Below are 21859 nucleotides of genomic sequence, written 5' to 3'. Positions count from 1 at the left end.
TTTATTCTCCATGTATTGCCCAAGGATGCTTTTGTTTTATTTTGGAGACAGGATTCCTGTGTAGCCCTGGCTGTCCTGGTCTACTCATTCTGTAGACCAAGCTGGCCTCGAACTCAGAGATCCACCTGCCTCTGCCTCCTGAGTATTGGGATTAAAGGTGTGGGTCACCACCACCTGGCTTAAGGAAACTTCTACTGTTAGTCCCATGTTGATGCTCCAAGCTCAAAACCCTGCTGGGGCCTTCAGGATCTATTTACTACCCTTTTCACCGGTCCATTTCTGCCCCTGCAGACATATGTGTGCGTGTATGTATATATGATTTGTTTTTATTTGTGTTTATGTATGCCATGTTTGTGCTGGTGCCAAAAAAGGGCATCAGATCCCCTGGAACTAGAGTTATAAGTAGGCTAGAGGCCACCTGATCTGGGTACCAGGAAGGAAAGAGTAACAAGGGCTCTTCACTGCTGAGTCATCTCTCCTGTCCCTGATCAGTCTTCTTGCTGTTTCTTCTCTCTTGGGACCCTGGCTTGACTTTCTACATCAAAGGCTTAGAGATACACAAACTGCACACATACATAGTTACACACTTACTATGTACCCCTATAAAATACGAGCTCTGTAGGACCAGGCTTGCCTAAGCCCCTCTCATAGTCCCAGCACCAAGCTGCTGCTCACTAAATATTGTTTGACTACTGATCACTCGGGGGCAGGTTCCTACACCCTGGACTAAGGCATCTCAAGCATGGTGGAGGTGGTGGGCTTGGTGCCAGCTGTGGCCGGAGGAGCTGCGTCTCCACTTCCACGCTTTTGGTCTCTCAGAGTTATCATCCTGCACATGAGGCTCTCAGGTACAGGCTCTGAGGGCGGCCAGCAGAGCAGGAAGCACGTGGCTGCCTCTAACATGCCAGAGCACCGCTGACTGTTGCTCTCTGCCAGAAGAGGATTAGTAACAAACCGGATGCTTCGTCCACAGCTTTAGGTTCATGAGGTGCTGCCACGTTGGGTGCTGTATTTGGGCCACCCAGCTCCTGGAGAAGGTGGGCACAGTGAGGACGAAGATGCCCCTTCTATGGTAAAAGCCCAAGGGACCTAGGTTATTTGGCCTGAGGCTACACAGGAATTCCTGTATGGCCACTACACGCTGCCAGGAGTAGCAGCTACCAAGCATGGCCTCTGTGGAAGAACGGAAACATTTCCTCTCTTGGAACAAACCACTCAATGAAAAAAGAAGACTCATTTATTCTTTAGTTGTCTGTATAGACATTTAAATATCATGCTGCTGTCGGGCAGCTGCCTATTTAGGCCCCGGGGTGATTCTGGGCCTGCATCCTGAGCCTTCAGCCAAGCCCAGAGAAGAGTGGCATCCTGCCACGTCCACTCCAAGAACAGTAGCACCATGTGGAAGGCTGTGGGCAGGATCCTCTGGCTGGGCAGCAGATAGAAGTCTCCCTTAATCTGCAGCCCCGAGGGGCTGGGAAGTCCAGGCTGCAGGGCCGAGTCCCCGCATGGGTCCAATGGCACCCATGTGTGACCTAGCTGCTGTCATAGCTCATCCTTGCGTTGTGACTCTCGGTCTGACAGAGATTCTTCTCCAGGTTTTGGGGATTCCTGTGGGCCGGGCAGGGGCTGTTCCTGGGGGAGGTCCACCTCTTCTGGGCTGAACAGCATCTTCACCAGGTCATCAGCCTGCACCCTGTCCTGCAATGGCAAACACTTCTCAGAGCCCCAACCCCGAGGTCCTCACGAGGTCCTCACCCGCTTACCTTCTGCTTCTAAGAGAACAATGGCCTTGCTGCCGCAGGGGCTCTGGGACGGCCTCTTTCCGGGTGGACCTAAGCTCTGGTGGCTGAAGCAGGGTCCAAGGACTGAACTAAGAATTCCACATCAAGTTCCACCCAGGTACTCCACGTATGTGACAAGGAAGGCCCGGGGAGGGCGAGGCAGCCATGACTGCAGGGAGTGCACTGGAAAGGGAGTCCCTAGCCCAGACTCCTTTATGACTGGACCACTAGCAGTAGGACGCAAGGAGAGGACACAGCAGAGTCTTCTGGAAACAGACAAGCGGCCCTCCCCACAGCTCTTACTCGCTCACTGTGGCGAGGATCCAGGGTGAACCACAGGGCGATGGCACAGCGCTGCCCCCTAGTGACAGCCTTCACCCCATGCGGGTTCTCAGTGCCGGAAGAGAATCCCACGGCCCTTCCGCACTGGGGCTGCACTTCTGCCTGTGGAGAGGGAAAATGGGAAAAGCCTCAGAAGAGTAATGGATCATTAGGACCAGGACCCAAAGGACAGTCAGAAGAAAGCTGCCATATCCCCTAGTCTGGGGTCAGGGTATAAGGTGAGGGGCGGGGTGGGAAGCCCAGTTGTCAATCTATGCACTATCCTCTGGGATATCAGCTCCAGAGGGGTTCTGTCCCCAGGGATGAGGACAGGAGAGCACTTACCGTCACAGTCTTGGCATCTAGTTCAGTGAAGTAAAAGTTTCCTCCATCAAAGTCCCCGTTGAGGTAAAGGATGGCACTGGAAAGGCAGGAATCCAGACACGGCTTATCCCCCTCTCCCCAGAACACTCCTCTGTGTGCTCTCCACTAGCAGCTGGAGGCCAGAAGCTTTTCTGAAGCCATAAACAGCTTGCAAGGTCCCCTGCTCCACTTTGGAGACTCCATCACACCTAGCTAGTGTGCCTTTGTGCTAAACCCACGCATGCCCTCCAACCCACACCCTTCCTGAGGGATCTCCCTACTGTCTCTCTTCCTATGTGGGGACTCGGATGAGGGACTGCCCTGTACAGACAGCCTGCTCTGCCTGTGTGTGCGCATGAGCACGGAGGGTGGGGAGGCAGAGCAGGGCACAGAGGAGCTGCCAGGGGCAAGCACAGTGCCTGGGCACCATGGCTGCTGCATTCACCTGTAGTCCCGGAACGTGTAGGCAGGGGGCTCCTTGATGCACACGAGGGATTCGGCATTCAGGATGCAGTTATCCACGTGCACTGGGTGGCTACTGTCCTTCCTCTCAGCCTGTGACTCTGAGGCCAAGGTAACCCGTGTTAGAGTAGGATATATAGGAAACACAGTGAAATGCCCTCTTGTTGTCACGTGGGGCAGGAAGGATGGGGTGCCCCAAAATGAGAGGCTACAGGACTATCATGTATTGGGCTGTGAGGAGTCTTTGTTTAAGCCACAGCTTAGAGATCAGGACAAGTTTCCGGGGTGAACAGGATACGGCCCATAGGACTGTGGGTGCCAAGAAGGCAGATGGCACTGGGCCGAGTTCCTTCACCCTGGAAGACCTAGAGACTTTCTGAAATAGGAAGGACCACAGGGGTACGCAGAGGAGGCTGGTGGGTGCAGGATCTATTGACTCCATCTTCCAGCAGGAGCGGAGGGGCAGGTGAAGAAGAGCAGCAAAACAGCAAAACGCAGCCAGTGAGGAGGGGCTCTGTGAGTGGGGGTGGGTGGAGAGCCACATAGGGAGAGGGCACGGAAAGAGAACGGACAGGATTACTGTAAAATGCCAGCAGATCACACCTTCCTCCAGTGTAAACTCTGGCACGCTCCGTGCGGGGATGGCAGATGCCATCTCATTGGGTCCAGCCAGTCACCCCGCCCCCCCGGCTTCCTCTGTGCCTCTCCCACGGTTTCTCTCCTCTGCCTCCTTGCCACTTCCAGATTTCCAGCCTTCACCCTCCCCCACCTTGGTCATCGCCAATCAGCTTCCAGGCCTCTAGTGTGATCCACCTGCTCCAGTCTCTCAACACATAGCTGCAAAGCTCATCTCTTAAAAGTAAGGGCCCTGCCAAGCCCTTCCCTGACTATTCGCAGCAGTCCTTGCCTTCCTGTGGCAGCACTTCACCTCGAGGCTCTGTGGCACACGGTCAAGTGCCTGACACATTCCTTTGGTGCGCCCAGATTTTCCTGGAGCTTTTAACACCCTGAGGGAGAGAGAGGCCTTCCAGCACCTGCCACCTTCCAAGGAGTGTCAAGAGCTGGAGTCTTCCGAATGCTACAGCAGGACAGAGCTGGCTTTGGGCCACAAAAACGTGATTCCCACAGCCTGGCTGTGCCTCATCCCTGCTCCGGAGTGTGAAGGCAAAGGGGATGTGAAGAAGAAGGAACAAGGCCTCGTAGCTCTCTGACTTCAAAGGCACTCGCTCCCGCACAGGACCGGTGTCTGACAGTTACTACGGGAGGGCTCGCAGCACAGTGCAGGGCGGAGGGGAAGGATACAACGCAAATCCCTGAGCAGGGTTCTCTGTAAGCTGGCAGCATTCTCAGCTCCCCCAGAGCTTCTAGGTCTTTAGAACCAGTCTCTCTGGCTTGCAAGGCTTCCGGCTACCCTGAACTGCACCAGCACATTCATCCTGCAACGTTCCCACCACCTGCCCTGGAAGGCTTCCTGACCCTTGGGGAGCTGACTGGATCTTCCTCCACGCTGCTGACATACTCATCACTACTCAACGTGCTGGGCTGCGGCCAACATGCTTGTACTGGCTTCCCAGCCAGCACGAGGGGACCATGCCCTCGTCTCCTCCATGTCCTCAGCGTCTAGTACAGTGCCAGGCCGCAGCCTACTCCTGAGAAGCTGCAGGGCTGAGGAGGCTCACCTTCTATTGCAGTTCGGCACACCAGGTGGGAATAGGAAAAGTAGAGGGGCGTGTCCAGGCGGAAGTAGGACTCCATGACTCGACGCACCTTCTCTGTCACGTTGTAGTACATGTGGGCGCTGTGCAGAGGGACCTTCCCTTCCTGCCCCAGCTGCAAAGAACACTGGTGGTCAGCTGCCCTGACTCCTCTATAGGCTGTCAGGACCCTGGGAGCATCTCCCACCCCGCCACTGAAGGAGCAATCTCCCTGTTCCCCACACTTGACAGCCTCCTCCCCATTCTCCTTTCTAGCTTTCGTGTCCCCTGCTTAGGAACACAGCCCTCTGGGATCAGCCCTGAGCCACAGCCTCCCCACATGTCTGGGCATCCTTCCCACTTCCCACCTTCCCGCCTTGATTTTATTATGCCCGGTCTCACAGCCAAGATGTACAAGGAGACCTCCTCAGCATAGCTTATCCTCACTCCCTGGCAGCTGCAATGCCAGCAGGGAGACACTTCTCCCTACCAGCTGCATGCCCAACTCCTCCCCTGCTCCGTGCTCTAGAGAGCCGAGATGGAGTTTACCTTGAGAGCTTTGAGGACGGTGACACCATAGAACTTTTCATTTGGGGTGTGTGGGGAAGTCTGACCTCGGTAGCCATCTCCTGAAGTTGCTGCTGCCTGATGGGCCCAGAAGATAAGGCAAAGTTAGAAAGTTAGTCAGGGCAGGTGTGTGTGTGTGTGTGTATGAGTGATGAGGAGTGTGTGATGGGGGCAACAGGAAGTGCTGCCCCTAAGAGGCCTGTGGCATGTGGATCGGGAAGACGGTGCAGTGACTGGCCTCGCTTACATTGGTCAGCCTCTGCAGCTCCTGGCACTCAGCATCAGAGATCACGCCGTCCATCACCACCCGCTGGGAGCCATTCAGGACTCTGGAGTTCATGGTGAGGCTGATGCCTTCATAGAGCAAGGGGCCACCTGAAAGTCAAGGGCAGAACTCAGTCTCGCAGCAGCATGGTAGTCAGAGGGCAGGATCTGGACTCCAAATCCTATGCCTCATTCTGCCACCACAGCTGCCGGCTCTTGGGCCTCCCGTGTAAACAGCCACATGCTGTGTACTTAAAACAGGAACTTCAGAATCAAAGAACTGAGTTTGGTCCCTGAAACCTCCACTTACTTTGCCAACTACTTAATCACTCTGATGTAATTTTTTTAAAAACATTTTACTTTGGCTGGTGGAGTTCTTGCCTTTAATCCTACCACTTGGAAGGCAGAGTCAGGCTGATCTCTGTGAATTTGAGGACAGCTTGGTCTACAGAGCTAGTGCCAGGACAGCCAGGACAGCTGAAACAAAGAAACCCTGCCTTTAAAATAAAAAATAAAAATTTGACTTTATGTGTATGGGTGTTTTGCCTGCATGTCTGTCTGTGTGCCGTGTGTGTGCCTGGTGCCCACAGTGGTCAGAAGAAATTAGCCTGGAACTGAAGTTACAGCCGTGAGCCACTCTGTGGGTGCCGGGACGCAAACCCAGGTCTTCTAGAGGAGCAGCCAGTGTTCTTTCTTACTGTTGAGCCATCTCTTCAGAGCCCCCCCCCACACACACTTTGTTTTTGAACAAGATCTCACTGTGTAGACCAGGCTAGCCTCAAACTTAAAAAGATCTGCTGGCCTCTGCTGGGATTAAAGATGTGAACCATCATACCCAGCCTTGATTTTTAATTGATTACTGTTAACAGCATCTACCTTTCAAGTTTGACAACAGATTAATAAGAACAACAAATAAAGCAAGGTAAACTCTCAGTGCAGCATCTGGCTTACAGTAAATGCTCGAAAATGTTGCCTGTGGTATCTTCGCCACCGTACTGTGTACAAGAACAGCCCTGCAGTCTGCCTAACCTACCTCTCAGACACGAAGCGAAGCAACTGCTGAAAAGAAGGCAGTGCTGGACAGACTTGTCACATGCTAATCCTGTTAAGTGCACACAGCCAACCTAGCAATGGCAAAGGCCAGCGTTTCGCCTCTAGCTGTAAGATGTCTGTTCAGGCTGCACTAGAGACCCGGCTCAACCCCATCTACATGCTGAGACCTTGTGAGTGATGCAACAGAGAGAGCCTAATAACTGAAGGTGGTGCCATTCTCCAGTCAGACAATAACAGCACTAGACATGCCTCAGCGCCCTTACAAATTGTAGTTACAGGAGGAGAGGGAGGTTAGAGGAGGATTTGTAAGGTCTCTCTGAGGCCCCTTTAAGAGCAGAGAAGTATGTCAGGAGAGATTACAAGCATGAGCAGCGACCCGCAGGCCAGTGCAGGATCAGGGGACCAGAAACAGCCCATCCCATTTGACGTGGAGGTATAGAGAGCCATACGGCAGATGTGCTGGTGGATGCTGGGATACTGAGGATGCCTGCATGGTCCCAGTGTTTGGAAGGTGGGCTTGGCGTCTGTGTGTGGGAAAGGATAAGAACAGACAGGAAGTGTTTGGACCTATGTGGGCCAGAAGCAGTGGAAAAGGCAAAGGCTGGGGAAGAAAAGGAGCGCAGAGGGCAGCCATCACTGTGGGCTGGGAGCACAGCAAACGGAGCAGGGAACACAGGAAGGTTTTGGCTCTTGATGACAATGCGAGTGATCAAAGAGCATTTGTGGGGGAGGCGGGAAGACTCCTCATACTTACAGTGACTATGCTAGTCTAACTGTGACACAGGAGCCTTACTTCTTAGCCAAAGGCCCCTTCTCAGGGCTGCCTGAATGACAGTTCCTGGGAGTGCTGGGTGTGGAGGAAGTCCTAGCACCTGCTGCACAAGCGGAAGCTGGAATACGGTGGGCTGAGCAAAGCCGTGGCTGCCGCCGCCTGGTGAACGTGGGGAGGGCTGCCTGGCTGCCCTCCACACCGCAGGCATGCCACTGGCTGCTGGCTCACCTTCCCGTGTCAGTCTGCTCACATCCAACGACTCCTTGGTCTTCTCCTCCACGAGGGTCTCGATCTCCTTCATAAGGTTGCCTATCTCCTGGGAGATGCGGACCGCAGTTTCGCGTTCTGACCTGTGAGCACGGGCATCACTAAAGACTGGATCCTACCCCAACTTCCCAGCCTGGACCTGCCCACCCCTGGCCAGGTGTTCCCATCTGCCGGGGGCTCAGGAAGCCTCAAGCGCTTTGTCAGAATGATCCAACCGTGGAATTTCTTACTTCTGTTTCTCTTGCAGCCTCTTGGGAATCACCTCTTCTGGAGTCCATGAGTCCTAAGGTAGGTCAGGATAACAAGTAGGTGACTTAATCTTCCAGGTCTCAGTGTGTGACATAAGGCTTCCAGGAGTACATTGCCTCTCTGCCTGCGATGAGGTGGGCTCTTGGAACCTAAGCTACCTAAGTGGTCCAGGACCCCCTTTCACCATGCACACCCCCATGCTAGGCTCAGCCCTGGACTGTCTCCCCTCAGAGTCAGGCAGCATGTATACCTAGCTTCAGTGTCTCCCTCTCCCCATCCTTCCAGCCCCTGCCCTGGCTCACCGGATCCACAAAGGGAATTCCAAAAATGTCATAAGCGAAGAACAGCAGTTCTTTCTCCAGCAGACTCCGCTGTCGGTACTCCTGGGCATTCTGAGTAAACAGATATTCTCCTAGAACAGCCCTAGGGTGGCCATCCCTGGCATTTTACACTTCCCTATATGGCTGAGGTGTCTTCTCCCCATCACAGGTAATGTGCTGCCCAGTCTGGAAAGGTCTCTCGTCTGTGCTCAAAAGGACCCCCGTGGGCGGCATCACTCAGCCTCACTGGCGGGGAGAAGATGTCAGCGGGTCTCAGAAACAGAAGCTCTGGCGATGCTCAGAATGCTACACAGGCTTCACAGCACCAAGAGTCCACTTTTGCTTTCAAAGCTCTGGACGCTGAACTCAGAGCTTCAAGCATGCTAAGCAAGCTCTTTCCCGATTGAGCTGCAGCTGCAGCCCTCTTTTCGCTTTTCTTTTATGTTTGTTTGCTTACTTTGTGTGTCCTGGAGTGTACGGCCTCCACTGTGCATGTGTGGAGGTCAGAGGGTAACTTTGTGGAGTCTGTTATCCCATCCTTTTGTGGGTTCTGTAGATCGAAACTCAGGTCATAAGCTTGTATGGCAAATACCTTTTTAAAATTAGATCTATCTATCTATCTATCTATCTATCTATCTATCTATCTATCTATCGTGTATGTATGCGTGTGCGTGCTGTGGCATGGGGGTGGAGGTCAGAGGACAACCTGTCAGTTCCCTCCTTGTACCATTAGGCCACCTTGCCTGCTGATTTTGTTTTGAGATCAGGCCTCACCATGTAGCCCAGGCTAGCTCTGAGCCTGTGATCCTTCTGCCTTTGTTTCATGAATGGGGGCTCACGGGCTGACACTGTTGTCCTCATCTTGAAGATAAGCAGTGGAACTAAAAGTGACGCTACGTTCACACCCAGGGTTGTGGGTCCTCAAGTGCTTTCTACGTGGCCACCCCCGACCCCTCAGGAAGGCCAGACCTATCCCTCCCTGAAGGACGGCAGCTGCAGAATAGCTAAGCTTGGCATTCTGACATCCCGTGTGTGCTCAGGGGAAGGGCTTACCCAGGGCTGGGAACTGAATCCCCGTTGGGGTCACATCTTTCCCCGGGTCCCCTACGAGGATCCAAGCAGCAGAAGGATGAGAGAAAGAGACAGTAACAAAGGTGAGGCAGTTCAAGAGTCCAGCCTGTCGGCGACCGTGATCACCCAAGAGGAAGTGGGAATTTTACCCGAAGGAGTTTCAACGACTGGCTTCCTCCTCCAAATGCCAGACACCAAGCCATGTGTGCTGTCCTATTTGACTCTCACCAACAATTCAAGGCGCATGCAGGAAGCCACCCGCTGCCGTCACTTGTTTAGCCTACAATGACTCACTGAGCTTACCGAGTGTCAGTCATGTGTGGAGCAGTAGAGGGACAAAGCACGCAGCAGGTAACAGTCACCACTAACCAATGACAGCCACTGCACAAGTCATTCCATCTGCCTGTTCTCCTGGGTGCAGGAGGCAGAGGGCCTACCTCAAAGGACAGCCCTGCTGATCATAAAGGAGGAGGGCTGAAACGACCCAGCAAGGCAGCGTGTGGCTGGGCTGGGGCTCAGACCAGAATTAGCTACTCCCTTCCTGGAAGGAGAGTCCTACCTAAACGTGACCACTTGGAGTATTCTCCTTCCCCTTCTTAGGTTCATTAATAGAATCACAAGGACGGGGTGGGGGTGGGGGCGTAGTATTAACCAAGCCAGACAAAGACCGGGAAGGGCCTTCTTCAGGCTAGAGAGCCACACCATCTAGTGGCCAAGAGGGATAACTACAAGAAAGCCATTCTCACCTGGGAAGGGCTGACAATGGGATTATTTTCTCTGGAGACTCAATTCCAGAGCTACGTGGTGGCTTCCCCCTCAGAGTGGAATTCTGTGCTACCTAGGTTTTCTCCTTATTTTGGAGGTGTGGAAAACACTGAGCGATAGAGGGGAGAACAGAAAATGACAGGGAGAAATGCACAGAAACAGCAGGTGTGGACAAACAAACCCATTATGAAGGGAACAGCACTGACTTTGGGCAAATGGCATCCAGCACTCCGGCTGGGTGTCATTCAGGGCAGAGAAATCTCTGTGTACCAATGCGAAGAAGTCACATCCAAACCCAGGGGATGCTGTGAGGCTTTGGAATCTTCTGCAAACTCCTGATACTCCTCACCACCCCAGTGACAAGCTGAGCCCAAGTCCCGCCCCACCCTTTACTGGCAGCACTCTTCTGTCTTCTGACTGGGTTCAGCCAGAAGCTGCCCTTGCTGAAGCAAGCCTCTTACCTCCCGGGGGCTGATGGAGCTGGCCTCTTCTTCTCCAAGCATGGCTGTGTAATAAGCCAAATTCTGGCTCATCACCTCATCATTGGGGAAGAAGAGGAGGTAGGTCTTGGCACATTCAATAGCCTGTGTATAGTTCCCAACTGCAAAGGAAGAAAAGAAAATGGCCATGAGGAAAGGGTCTAATCCCGGATACCAGTAGCCATGTAGCATCTGGTTTCAGAGAAGCCTTGAGGCCATGATGACAGAGCAAAGTGATACTTTGCTATACAACATGGCTTTTTAGAGGAGGAAGACTACAACAGCACAAGGGCCCCTAGACAGGGGTATCTCTTCAACTCAACTGCATGTACTCTTGGATGTGCTAAAATGGCTAGCATGCAGTAGGTACCCAATGAACAATGGCTGATTTGCTGATTTTTGTTTTGCTATCTTTTCTGGATATTTTTAGTCCCTCTACCATGGGAGGAGGCCTGGGTATGTCCTGCGAGTTGGTTTCAACCTTAGTACATCCTGACTTTTGCTACTCATTTAGATTCAAATGCAAAATTAGATTACAAATGTACAAAGAGGGACAAAAGCAAGATGCCCTGGGCTCCTCTGTTCGTTGCTTTTGGCCAGTTGAAACTGGGTACCTGGGCCACTTGCTTATGAGAAAATACCCAGGAAGCACTGGGCATGTTGCTTCCCATAGACACAGAAGCCAGACATGCTGAAGGCGAGTGGTTGCAAACTCTGCCCACCTGGCTACGCTTCTTTGTTGAGGGATCAGAGAGAAGAAAGAAAGCAGGCCTTACTGTTATAGTAGGCAAACTGTAGGTAATTATAGTGCGAAGGGAGGAAGTCTTCAAAAGGCTTTTCTCGACTTGGGTGGGAAGCCAGCTCGGTGACACAGCTTTGCTTACAGCTGAGGACCTGGACGTAATGGTCTGAAAAGAATCAAAGACGAGGATTCCGTCATTTTTCTTAGGAGTCAGATTCTGGCTGGGCTGGGCAAATGCGAGTGGAGAGAAATCTCTGTGTGGTTCGTACGTGCATACATTTGCGCGTGTGTGTGTGTGGGATGTGTGAACACGTGTAGAAACCAGAGGTGATGCCAGCTGTCCTTCTCCGTCGTTCTCCCCGGGATTTTTTTCAAGGCAGGGTCTCTGACCCCGAAGCTCATCTACACGTGAGACTGTCCAGCTGCCAAGCTCTAGCCCAGGGATTCCAGGTGCCTGCCACTCACCATGTTTGCCTTTTATGTGGGTGCTGAGGGATCTGAACTCTGGTCCTACTGTTTGTATAGCAGGCACCTTAATGGCTGAGCCATCACCCCAGCCTCTGAATGGCATTTTTTTTTGTTCAGAGTTCCAGACTTAAAAAATTTGGGGATAAAGCAGGGCATGGCAGCGCAAGCCTTTAACCCCAGCACTTAGGAGGCAGAGGCAGGCAGAGTTCTGTGAGTTCAAAGCCAGCCTCTTCTACAGAGTGAATTCCAGGATAGCCAGGGCAGTTATACGAAGAAACCCTGTCTTGAAAAAAAAAAAAAAACCAAACAATTTGGGGACGAGGTTGCAGATGGTGTTTAGATAAATACCATTATTATCAGGACTCTGACCTTAAAGTCCTAGGAGGTTTGGTCAAGTTTGGTCAAGTCAGGCTCTGAATGGCACATACCTGTGATGGCCTGGAAGAGGTCGGCACTGTAGTCTAGGTAGTTGTAGCCATCATAGTCATAGGGCCCTTCACAGAGGGCACGGCACTCCTCATCGGCCTCGAAGTACTCTTGCAATGCAGCCTCCAGATGGGGCACAGCTTCCTGTGGCTTCTCCTCCGAGTAGAGCCGCACTCCTAGCCGAAACTCATGCTACTGGAGGGAAGGTGTACTCAAAACAGGCCCAGAGGCAGCCCTCACCTTATCCTGAGCCACTAACATGGAGGTGCTAATTCCTACTCGAAGCTATGGATGGAAAGGGAAACCTGAGTACAGATGCTTAATTAAGGTCGTTCGTAAACGGGCTCCCCAGTGCCCGTTTATTAACTCCCCATGTGGAAAAAAGACAAGAGTTTGCTGTAACTCTTACAGGTTTCTATAGGGCTTACAGTTTTCAGACAGCACAGGCTAGAGGAAGATGGGCCAGCAATTAACAACATGGTCTTCTGGAGGACTTGAGTTCAGTTCCCAGCTCCCACGTAGGGAGCTCACAATGCCTGGGACTCCAGCTCCGGGATCTGAGGTCCTCCTCTGGCCTCCTTGGGCAGCCACATAAACTTGCTCACTTCTCTCTCTCACACACACACACAAATACACATAAATTAAAAATAAACCACAAGCCACCCTAGGCCCCTTGAAGCAATGTCTTACACAGCTCAGCAGGGCATCAAACTCACTAAATGCCTGAGGATGACCTTGAACTCCTGATGTGCTTTCCTCTGTCTCCCCAGTACTAGGATTACACGTGTATGCCATCATGTCCAGGTTTACTTTAAAAGCTCTTCTGGGACTGGGGAGTGGTAGAGTGCTTAGCACGTGTGATGTCATCCTGAGAGTGTTTCTTATATATATGAATATTATGTACATACTTATATATATAGAGAGAGATATAATACGCGTATTTTTGTTGTTGTCGCTGAATACAAATCCAGAGCCTTGTACTTGCTAAACACCTGTCTATCAATGGTATATCCTCAGGCTCTTCAATGTTCTGATTTATAAACTACTAAAATGATCAAGAAGATAAATCCTTTATAAAAATGCTATTCAAATGTTAGATCAAAAGATGATGTCTACATGTAGAATATGATACTAAATTAGATTAAAGAATTAAATATTGAAGACTTGGGGCCAGCCTGGACTACACAGCACCAGGACTACCTAGCAGCTCGCTCACACACTCTCACACTCACACACACACACACACACACACACACACACACACACACACACACGGGGTGGGGAATGTCTTTTCACCATGTGGGGCTTGGCCTCGAGATCCTTGAAGTCTTCCTCCTTCACCCCAGACATGGTCTGGTAATAGTCGAGGTTCTGCCTCATCTCCATGTGCTCAGGGTTGCCCGCAAAGAAAGTATGGGCTGCCGCCACGGCTTTCTCCAGCCTGTTTATCTATGGATGACATTAATAATAATAATAATAATAATAATAATAATAATAATAATAATAATAATTACTTCATACCCAAACTCTGTGAGATTTTGATTGTTTGCTTGGTTGGTTTCTGTATGTGTGTGTGTGTGTGTACTGACATGGAGTGATGGGGTGTTGCTATATAGGACACTTTCAAACTCTCAATCCTCCTGCCTCAGATCCCAAGTGCTGGGATTATAAGTGAGACTTTATCTCAAAACAAGATAAAACAAGCAAACAGACAAAAAAAAAAAAACAAAAACAAACACAACAACTGAAATGTAGTGCCTGAGCTAAAGAGTCAAAGCTGCAACCATTTGGGAACAGAGCAGCAAGAGCAGTTAACAGTTACAGTATGGTGGGAATCCAAGGCTGGGATTCCGTGACCTGCCACCATGCCCAGTTTACTGTCCCCAATCCTTCAGCACTGCTCCCACCTTTCTTCATCATGAACCCCCGTCCCTCACCTTTTCCCTCTGGGCACTGGCACCTAGCTTCCTCTGGTGGACTAGGGCACAGGGCTCCAAATTCTCCCTCGTTCGCTGTCACCACTCTCTCCTTCCACCTATCCACCCGGCTTCCAGCATTAGCAGTCTGAAAACAAAGTCTGATGATGGTTGCCTGAAGTGTGTGGAAGTCTCCTCTGAATCCGGCCTCACTAAACTGTGTGCTCACTTCTGCTGTTCTCCCCTCATACAGAAGTCATGTAGTGGACTATCCTGTGGCCAAATATATCACGTTCTACTTTCCTCTCTCTGGGGAATAACCATTCCTCAGTGTCACCTCTTCCTCAGGCCTAAGTTAACTGAGGCAAAGCTAGACTTTCCCTCCTTTGTGCTCCCACAACCCCAACTATCTACATAACCTTTTTAGTCAGCACTTAATACAGTGACCCCTAGCAGTAACACAAGGTAAAAGAGTCAATCAATCATTTTAATCACTTGTCCAAGAACTGGAATGTAGTAGGTGTTCAATAAATGTCAATGGATTTTAGGTAGTGCTGTTAAGTGACATGACCTAAGTCAGAACTCAATCTTGCCAATAACCTGAAGGGATGGAGGGAACAGGCAGAAATCTGAGGTCTCCAAGGATCTCTAAGGCTCTCTTTAAGTACAACTGAAGTTCTGTCAAACTGTTGTAGATACTCGGTGTGCTGTGCAGCCCATCCCCCTGAAATGGGACTAATAGCATCTGCTCAAATAGGGGCAAATGAGCTAATAAACGCAAAGTGCTCTACCAAGGTCCTGGAAATAGCATGCTGCCAGTCATCACTGGCAGAGAGGCCTGTTGTTCCAAGCCTGTTTTTGGCTTGGCCTTAAAGCGCTGTGGCATCCCAAAGGCAGTCATTTTCTTTATATATATATAAATACACAAAAGATAAACTACCCAGAGGGTCCTCCACAAGGAGGAGCCAGGCAGCCCCTGCTGGCGACGTGGCAATCCCACGTCCAGAACGAACGAGCGCTGCTGTAGGAATAGGGAGCAGGAAAAGCATGATTGGAGAACGAACCGGAAGGAAGATGTTGTAGAAGCGCCTAGCTTCTCACTTGGATACTTGCAATGAAGTAGGACTGGGAGACCCAAGCGTTCCCTCTAGGAAGCCTTCCCAAATCTTCTTAGCTTGGGCGGTCACTACTGGCTAGACCTTTGGGGTTAGCATTTGCCCGGGTGAAGCTCCCCAGCCAAGAGGTCCCTTTCCTCCCCGTTGACTCGTCCCTGCTCTGCTCTCCGGGTTCCCCAGGTCGCTCCCGGCAGCCGGGCTCCAGGCCAGTCGCACCTTGAAGTAGGCGACCTGCAGGTAGTTGTAGGGGCTCCGCTTGTTGAACTCCAGGTCCAGCTCCTCACTCAGCAAGTGGGCAGAGGGTGGCCCAAGGCAGCGGCGCAGGCAGGCGGCACGGCGCAGCAGGGATCCGAAGAAGCGCAGGTCATGCAGGGCGGCGGCGCCCGAGTCCTGGCTCAGGCCGGGGGCCGGACCGAGATCGAGGTCCAGCGACCACGGCAGCTCGGTGGCGCAGCGTGTGCGACAGCGCAGGCGGAGGGCGCGCAGGGAGGCCCGCGAGCGCAGCGCCCGCTCCATGTTCAGAACCACCCCGGGCCAGTCCCCGCGCGCGTAGGCCGCGGTCCCCTCTGCGTAAAGTAGGTCAGGGGATGCCACGTCCCATCCCGGCTCAGACTCCGCCGTGGCCCGCGAGGCGGCAGCTGCGGCGACCGCTAGCATCGCGGCCAGCAGCCTCGGTGCGCTCCCTGCCATGGCCCCGCTCCCTCCACTTAACGGGACAGCTCGCCCAGAGTACAGGCCAGAGTCCCGCCCCACAGAAGCCACGCCCAGAGACGAGCCACGCCCCAAGCCCAGGAGCGCATGGCCAGGAAGCTTGTGCCGCCTCTAGCTTTCAACCAATCCGAACGCCCGCTCTTCGCGAGGCCCCGCCTCCAAGCTCAGGCGCGCCGCTCATTGGCCTGATAATGAAAAAGCTCCGCGCACTAGCTGTTGTGCGCCTGCGCTTCGGCCAGAGCTCCTCTGCGGGCGGTGGGGCTAGGGTGGTGTTATGGCGGATCCCGCAGCTCCGAGCCGGTCTGGACAAGGCGCGGGAAATCTGGGGGTTCAGGAGGCGGCGGGTCCTCGAGGTAGGTGGGACCGAGTTAGCCGGGAAAAAAGGTTGCAGCCGGGCACTACGTTCCTGCTGCCTCGCGGGAGGCTGAGGGCTACAACTTACGCCTGTGTTCCCGGGTGTGTATCGCAGGAGCCCTGGTGGAGCTCACCCCGACCCCCATCGGCCTGACTCTGGTGAGCCCCTACCACACCCACCGGGTTGGGGACCCCTTAGACCTCGTGGCGCTCGCCGAGCAGGTGCAGAAGGTGAGGAATACCATCCCTGTACTTTACCCTGCGTCTTTGGCCTCGGACCTCTCGTTTCATCTGCACCCAGGACAGCCTGTGAACTCTGCAGTACCGAGGATACCATTTCATTTCGCACATGAAGAGGATCACTCTCTCCCCAGTTCCGTGCTGTTTTTTTTGTTTGCTTGTTTTCTGTTGTTTGTTTCTGAGACGGATAGGATTCTTCCTACATTGTCTTGGTTATCGTGGAACTCACTATACACACTAGGCCGGCCTCGAACTCACTGATCCACTTGTGTTCCCCACCCCCACCTCCGAGTGCTGGGATTACGTGAGCCACCATGCTAGACTTCTATCTCAAATTTCTCAGTGGTCACTTTATTCTGCTTCCCATAAGGTCTTTATCTGTTGCCTAAGAGCTTATGGAATCTAAGTGTATGTTTTCTCCTTACTTTGAAAAAAATGGGTGTAGGTTAGTATTAGACCACTTTCCCAACCCTGAATTTGATTTTTAGTACCACCAAAAACAACATGCAAAAGGCACAGGGTAAAATTCCTATTAAAAAAACAAAACCAAACCAAAAAGCCCACACATATAAAAAAAACTGGAGACAGTTTCATCTTGCTGTATAGCTCAGGCTGGCTTTACATTCAGCCTCCTTTGGCTGGGTATTATATGGATGGCAGCCACACCTGGTGAATTTCAGTGGCTACAGAATTCCTGTGTCTAGAGCTTAGACATCGGTTGCCATGACAGGTAAAATAAGGTGTACAAAATGATGGAAAAGGCAATAGAAGTTTGGGCACATTAGTTTTGGACAAATTGCTTCTCTCGAGCTCAGGGTCTATAAAATGAGAGGTTAGAGGTGGGAGAACTCCTAGGTCTAAGGGAAACTCCAGGTTCCTTCTCATCTCTCAGCAAGACCTTCCCTGTAGAGTCCTTTTCAGTATTGGAGCCTGGCTGCTCTAGAAGATTCCTGTGTCCCCTCCCTCTTGCATAAACCAGCTTATTTGATAATGAGTATGTTCAAAAGCTTGTTTTGATCAAGAACATTAAAGTGCCCGAATCCCTCACGTAAAAATATGTCTGCTGTTTAATAAAAATTCAAACGTTTAGGAAAGCCCTTTTAATTAAAACCTTACCTTTTTAGAGAGATAAGAGCAAAGTAGAGGTGAATATCACGTATCTGTTTACTCAGATTGGTATTGGAGGGATGTAATCAGGTGCAAAATCTTGGGCAGACAACACTTTGAGTTTTCTGAGTGGCTGTCATGGACTCAACCAAAGAAAGAAGAACACAGCTTTTGTCTGTTATACTACAATCTAGTGAAATAAAAAGGATGTATTATTCTTTTGACTCCAAAATTTATCTTTGAGAAGCTGAAGAAAAAGCACTTTAAAAACAGATTGAGAGGTGAGGAGAGGGCTCAGTGGTTAAGAGCACTGACTGCTCTTGGAGAGGACCCAGGTTCAATTACTGGCACCCACATTTCTGCTCTCAACCATTTGTAACTTCATCTGGGGGATTAGATGCCCTCTTCTGGCCTCTGTGGAGAGTGCTTGAGCATGATAATGCATACACACATACTAGTGTGGGACTCAGGGTCAGTGCTTAGTAATCATAATTACCCTCTGGGACTGGAGAGATGGCTCACGGAGCGGTTAAGAGTACTGGTTCTTGCAGAGGATGCGGGTTTGGTTCCTAGAACTTGTCTGGTGTCTCACAGCCATTCATAACTCCAGTTCCTGGTGAGTCACTGTTCTCTTCTCTCTCAGATGCCAGGCACACACGTAGTACACATCCATACACACATACAGTAAATAAAACTAAAAAACAAAGAAAAAAACAACCAAACCCTTCCATTTCTTTTTAGTTAGGCTCTGGTCTGCATGGTGTCCTTTAGAAAGAATAGGGATTAGAGTGACGGCCTAGTCATCTTTGTGGGCACTTGCTGCTTTTGCAGAGGACTGGGTTCAGTACCCCGCCCCCATATCGTGGCATACACCCGCTATAGTTCTGGATCTGATACCTTTTGGCCTCAGGCACCAAGCAAGCATGTATACATACATGTATACATGTATGTAAACACTCATTACATAAAATTAAAATGCCTTTTTTTAAAAAGAAAAGTAAAGGGCATAATTATAAGGTTCCTGTCTTCCTGAACCTGCGTTCTGTCATCTTTGGCCATATGGATTTTCTTGTCCTAAAACCTTAAACTATGGGCTCCATAGAACCATGGAACCATGGAACCATGGCTCCATGATCTGTTACCACCTTCCTTTTTTAAAATGTATTATGTGCGCATTGAAATCTTAGGTAGGTATGAGACAGGTGATCCAGTTGAGGTGATGGTCAGAGCCCTACACTAGCAGGTGCTAAGAGCCCTTCACAAGTACCTTTTGATTTTATTTTCTTTCTTTCCTTTGTTTTGAGACAGTCTCACTATATAGCCCTGGTTGTAGACCAGGCTGGCTTGTAACTCACGGAGTTCCACCTGCCTCTGCCTCCTGAATCCTGGGATTAAAGGTGTGTGCCACCACATCTGGCTTGATTTTCATTTGTAAAACTCATTCTTTATTTTAAAGATGCCGAAACATAGAAAACAAATGGGTTGGATGTGTTGGTACACACCAGTAATCTTCGTACTTGGGAAGAGGAGGCAGGAAGAGTGCAAGCTTGAGCTAAGCCTGGGTTCGTTAGTGAGTTCCATTAACAGCCTGGGCCCCAAAATGGGAAAACAAAACCAAGCGAGGGGCCTAAAGAATGGGAGGATTTAGTCATGCAGAGAGCAGAGTGAATGATGCATTGGATGGAGGGGAGGGTGCACTCATGTTTGGTGGCTGGAGATGAGGGTGTGGAAACACCAAAGCCCAGTGTGTTAGAGATGAGAGTGAGCAGTGCAGATAGATGAAGGAGCATTTACTTCTGGGTGTCATTCAAGGGTGGGCTTCTGAGTTGGGCCTTTGGGTGGCTGGGAACTGATGTGTGATGGGGTGGAATGAACACTTGAGGTAGAAGCAGAGCTGTTGGCATCATTCCTTGAGCTGCATCTCTGTGAGACTACAGGTGCCTCTTGCTTTTTCACCCCACAGTTTGGATTTTTCCTCTTCTGTAGGCTGATGAATTCATCCGAGCAAATGCTACTAACAAGCTGACAGTCATCGCAGAGCAAATCCAACATTTGCAAGAACAAGCTAGGAAGGTGAGAAAGGTGCTCGTGCAAGGCCAGTGCAGGTTAGGCCAGCTTTCCTTCTCCTTTGCTTGGAAAGACTGGCTGAACTTGCTTATAATCATGGTGCCTTCTTTGTTTTTAATATATTCTGAACATGTAGATATTTTGGATAAAATGCAAGGACTATGCCCGAGAGGTTTTTTTTTTTTTTTTTGTTAGCTTATTTTGTTTTGTTGCTATGATGAAATACCTGGGACAGGTTAACCCTATAATGTTTAATTTGCCCAGAGGTTTAGAGGTTGAAGGGCATGGTGCTGGTACAGCTCAGCTCTGGGAAGAACCATCTGGGTCACGTGTGTGTGTCCCACACACGCCGAGCATGTGTAGGAGAGGGAAGCCAGAAATTCAGGTGTCAGCCCAGGCTTTTACAACAGTGCACCGTGACTCAAGTCTTCATGTTGCTCTCCCCCAAACTCCCTCCTTAGGGCAGTGCCTACTAGACTCAGGGCCTCTGACTAAAACTCTGATGTCACTGCACTGGTGGTCAAGCTCCTAGAATTCTTTAGGAGACCAGTGACCTCTGAACCATAACAGAGCTTAAACATAAGTGGGTTTTGTTTCTTAGCCAGGAGAGGTCAGTAAGATAAGGCTTTTTAAGGGAGGAGGGGATTCTTTTATAAAGGAAATGTACTTGACCCACGAAGAGAGGAACTTCAGAATTCCCCAAGCCCGCCCCACTCATTTAAAAATCTTAAACCTCTAACAGCTTTTCCCAGCATGGCAGCTTGTATAATCTTCACATCTCAGAACTGTTCAGACCCCAGTAGTGAGTCATTGCTGCTGGGGAACCAGACAACAGGCTTTGTGCATGCTTTGGTTAGAGTGATGTGGATGAGGCCTGACGACCTCTGACTCATCATTTTTCACACCTGTGTGACTGGCAGGTGCTGGAAGATGCTCGAAGAGATGCTGACTTGCACCACGTGGCTTGTAATATGGTGAAAAAACCTGGCAACATTTACTATCTATACCAGCGGGAAAGTGGCCAGCAGTACTTTTCCATCATTTCTCCAGAGGTAAACACATTCATTCTTAACCTTAAAGCAGCTCCAGCCTTTCAGAAATTCTGGGCCTGTTTGTATGAAAATGTAAGCATGTAGACTGGCCAATGGTTTGCTAGAAAATGAGGTGATATGAGCCCTGGAATGATGAAAAGTTGTATGTGCTTGAATGATATTATTTCTGATGTGTAATGTAACTTCCTATAATGGTTTAAATAGTCTAAGGTGAAAAGCACAAAAGAAGTGATGGCCTGAGTAGGAAAAGTAGGAACCTTGTTTACTTCTCACCCTGATGAGGACTTGCTCATTTGCCCTCTAGGAATGGGGAGCAGGCTGTCCGCATGAATTCCTTGGCGCCTATAAACTGCAACATGACATGTCATGGACTCCCTATCAAGACATTGAGAAGCAAGATGCTAAAATCAGCATGATGGACAAGCTGCTGAGCCAGCCTGTGGCCTTGCCCCCGAGCATCGAGCCCGCCTTCCAGGGACTGACTCACTGAGTATGACTCTGATGACATAGCAGCCCTCATGACAAAGGCCTGCCACTACTGCCTCCTTGTCTGCATCCTCTTCCTGGGGGTGGGTATTGTGGTGAATGATGAACTACTTGGAAGATGACCCTGGTGAATGTAGCTGCTGTTGCTGTCAGGTGGGGTGGTAAGGAATCACAGAACTCCTGTGGGATCTTCTTGGGTCCACTGGTGCCTAGTCAAGTCAGTTTCAAAGGCTTGGCTAGCGCTTTCCTTCACCTCTAGCTGTTCTTCTCGTGAGTCAGAACACTGGAGAAAGAGGAGCTTTCTTCCTAGCAAGTTGGTAGGTGGTTTTCCAAAAGGAACCATTTTTCTGTCTTTAGTGTTGGGTTGGTATTGAAGGTGTTGCCATACCAAGGTGGTATCATAGGCAGTGCCATGCCAATTTCAGGTTGACCCAGGAACCCCAGCGTTGCCTAAGGAGGATTGAAAAAAACAAACAAAAACTTGGCATGGCTGGGTGAGAGTGTTGACTCTAGACTTTCAGCCCTGATACTGTCCTGGTTTGCCCTTCCACCCTCCAGCTAGTGACTGGAGACGAAAGCAGCAGCCAGGAGTCCAGGCTTGGGGAGTCACCTGAAAGCTTGCAGAAGTTCAAAACTAGAAGAGGTATGGAAGGCTGCTGCCCTGCGTCCGCTCAGAAGCGTCCTTCAGGACAGCCTGAGCTCGCCACCACTGCAGCACGGACCCATCAGATACCATTTCTAATACAG

At 50.7% G+C, this 21859-nt stretch overlaps 2 protein-coding genes across 2 annotated transcripts; one reads left to right on the top strand and one right to left on the bottom strand.

Annotated features, from left to right (window-relative positions):
- Positions 1-1215: 1215 nt before the first annotated feature.
- P3h1 (prolyl 3-hydroxylase 1) lies at positions 1216-15834 on the bottom strand. Its single transcript, XM_055611243.1, has 15 exons — positions 15312-15834; positions 13361-13513; positions 12067-12256; positions 11205-11336; positions 10411-10550; positions 8096-8185; positions 7775-7827; positions 7506-7627; positions 5436-5563; positions 5171-5266; positions 4607-4757; positions 2911-3028; positions 2448-2523; positions 2085-2225; positions 1216-1698 (listed from the first exon to the last, which is right to left on the bottom strand). The coding sequence occupies exons 1-15, from the start codon at positions 15783-15785 to the stop codon at positions 1543-1545; spliced, it is 2220 nt and encodes a 739-aa protein (XP_055467218.1). The 5' UTR covers positions 15786-15834; the 3' UTR covers positions 1216-1542.
- A 203-nt stretch (positions 15835-16037) lies between these two features.
- Positions 16038-21234, top strand: CUNH1orf50 (chromosome unknown C1orf50 homolog). Its single transcript, XM_055610961.1, has 5 exons — positions 16038-16159; positions 16276-16391; positions 19494-19580; positions 20495-20626; positions 20931-21234. Exons 1-5 carry the CDS (start codon positions 16081-16083, stop codon positions 21114-21116), a joined length of 600 nt encoding a protein of 199 aa, XP_055466936.1. The 5' UTR covers positions 16038-16080; the 3' UTR covers positions 21117-21234.
- Positions 21235-21859: the final 625 nt, after the last annotated feature.

Source organism: Psammomys obesus, unplaced genomic scaffold, assembly GCF_907164565.1.
Source record: "Psammomys obesus unplaced genomic scaffold, mPsaObe1.curated_primary_1811, whole genome shotgun sequence".
Taxonomy (NCBI): domain Eukaryota; kingdom Metazoa; phylum Chordata; class Mammalia; order Rodentia; family Muridae; genus Psammomys; species Psammomys obesus.
The sequence above is the reverse complement of the archived record's forward strand: the minus strand, read 5'-3'. Positions and strand labels throughout refer to the sequence as shown.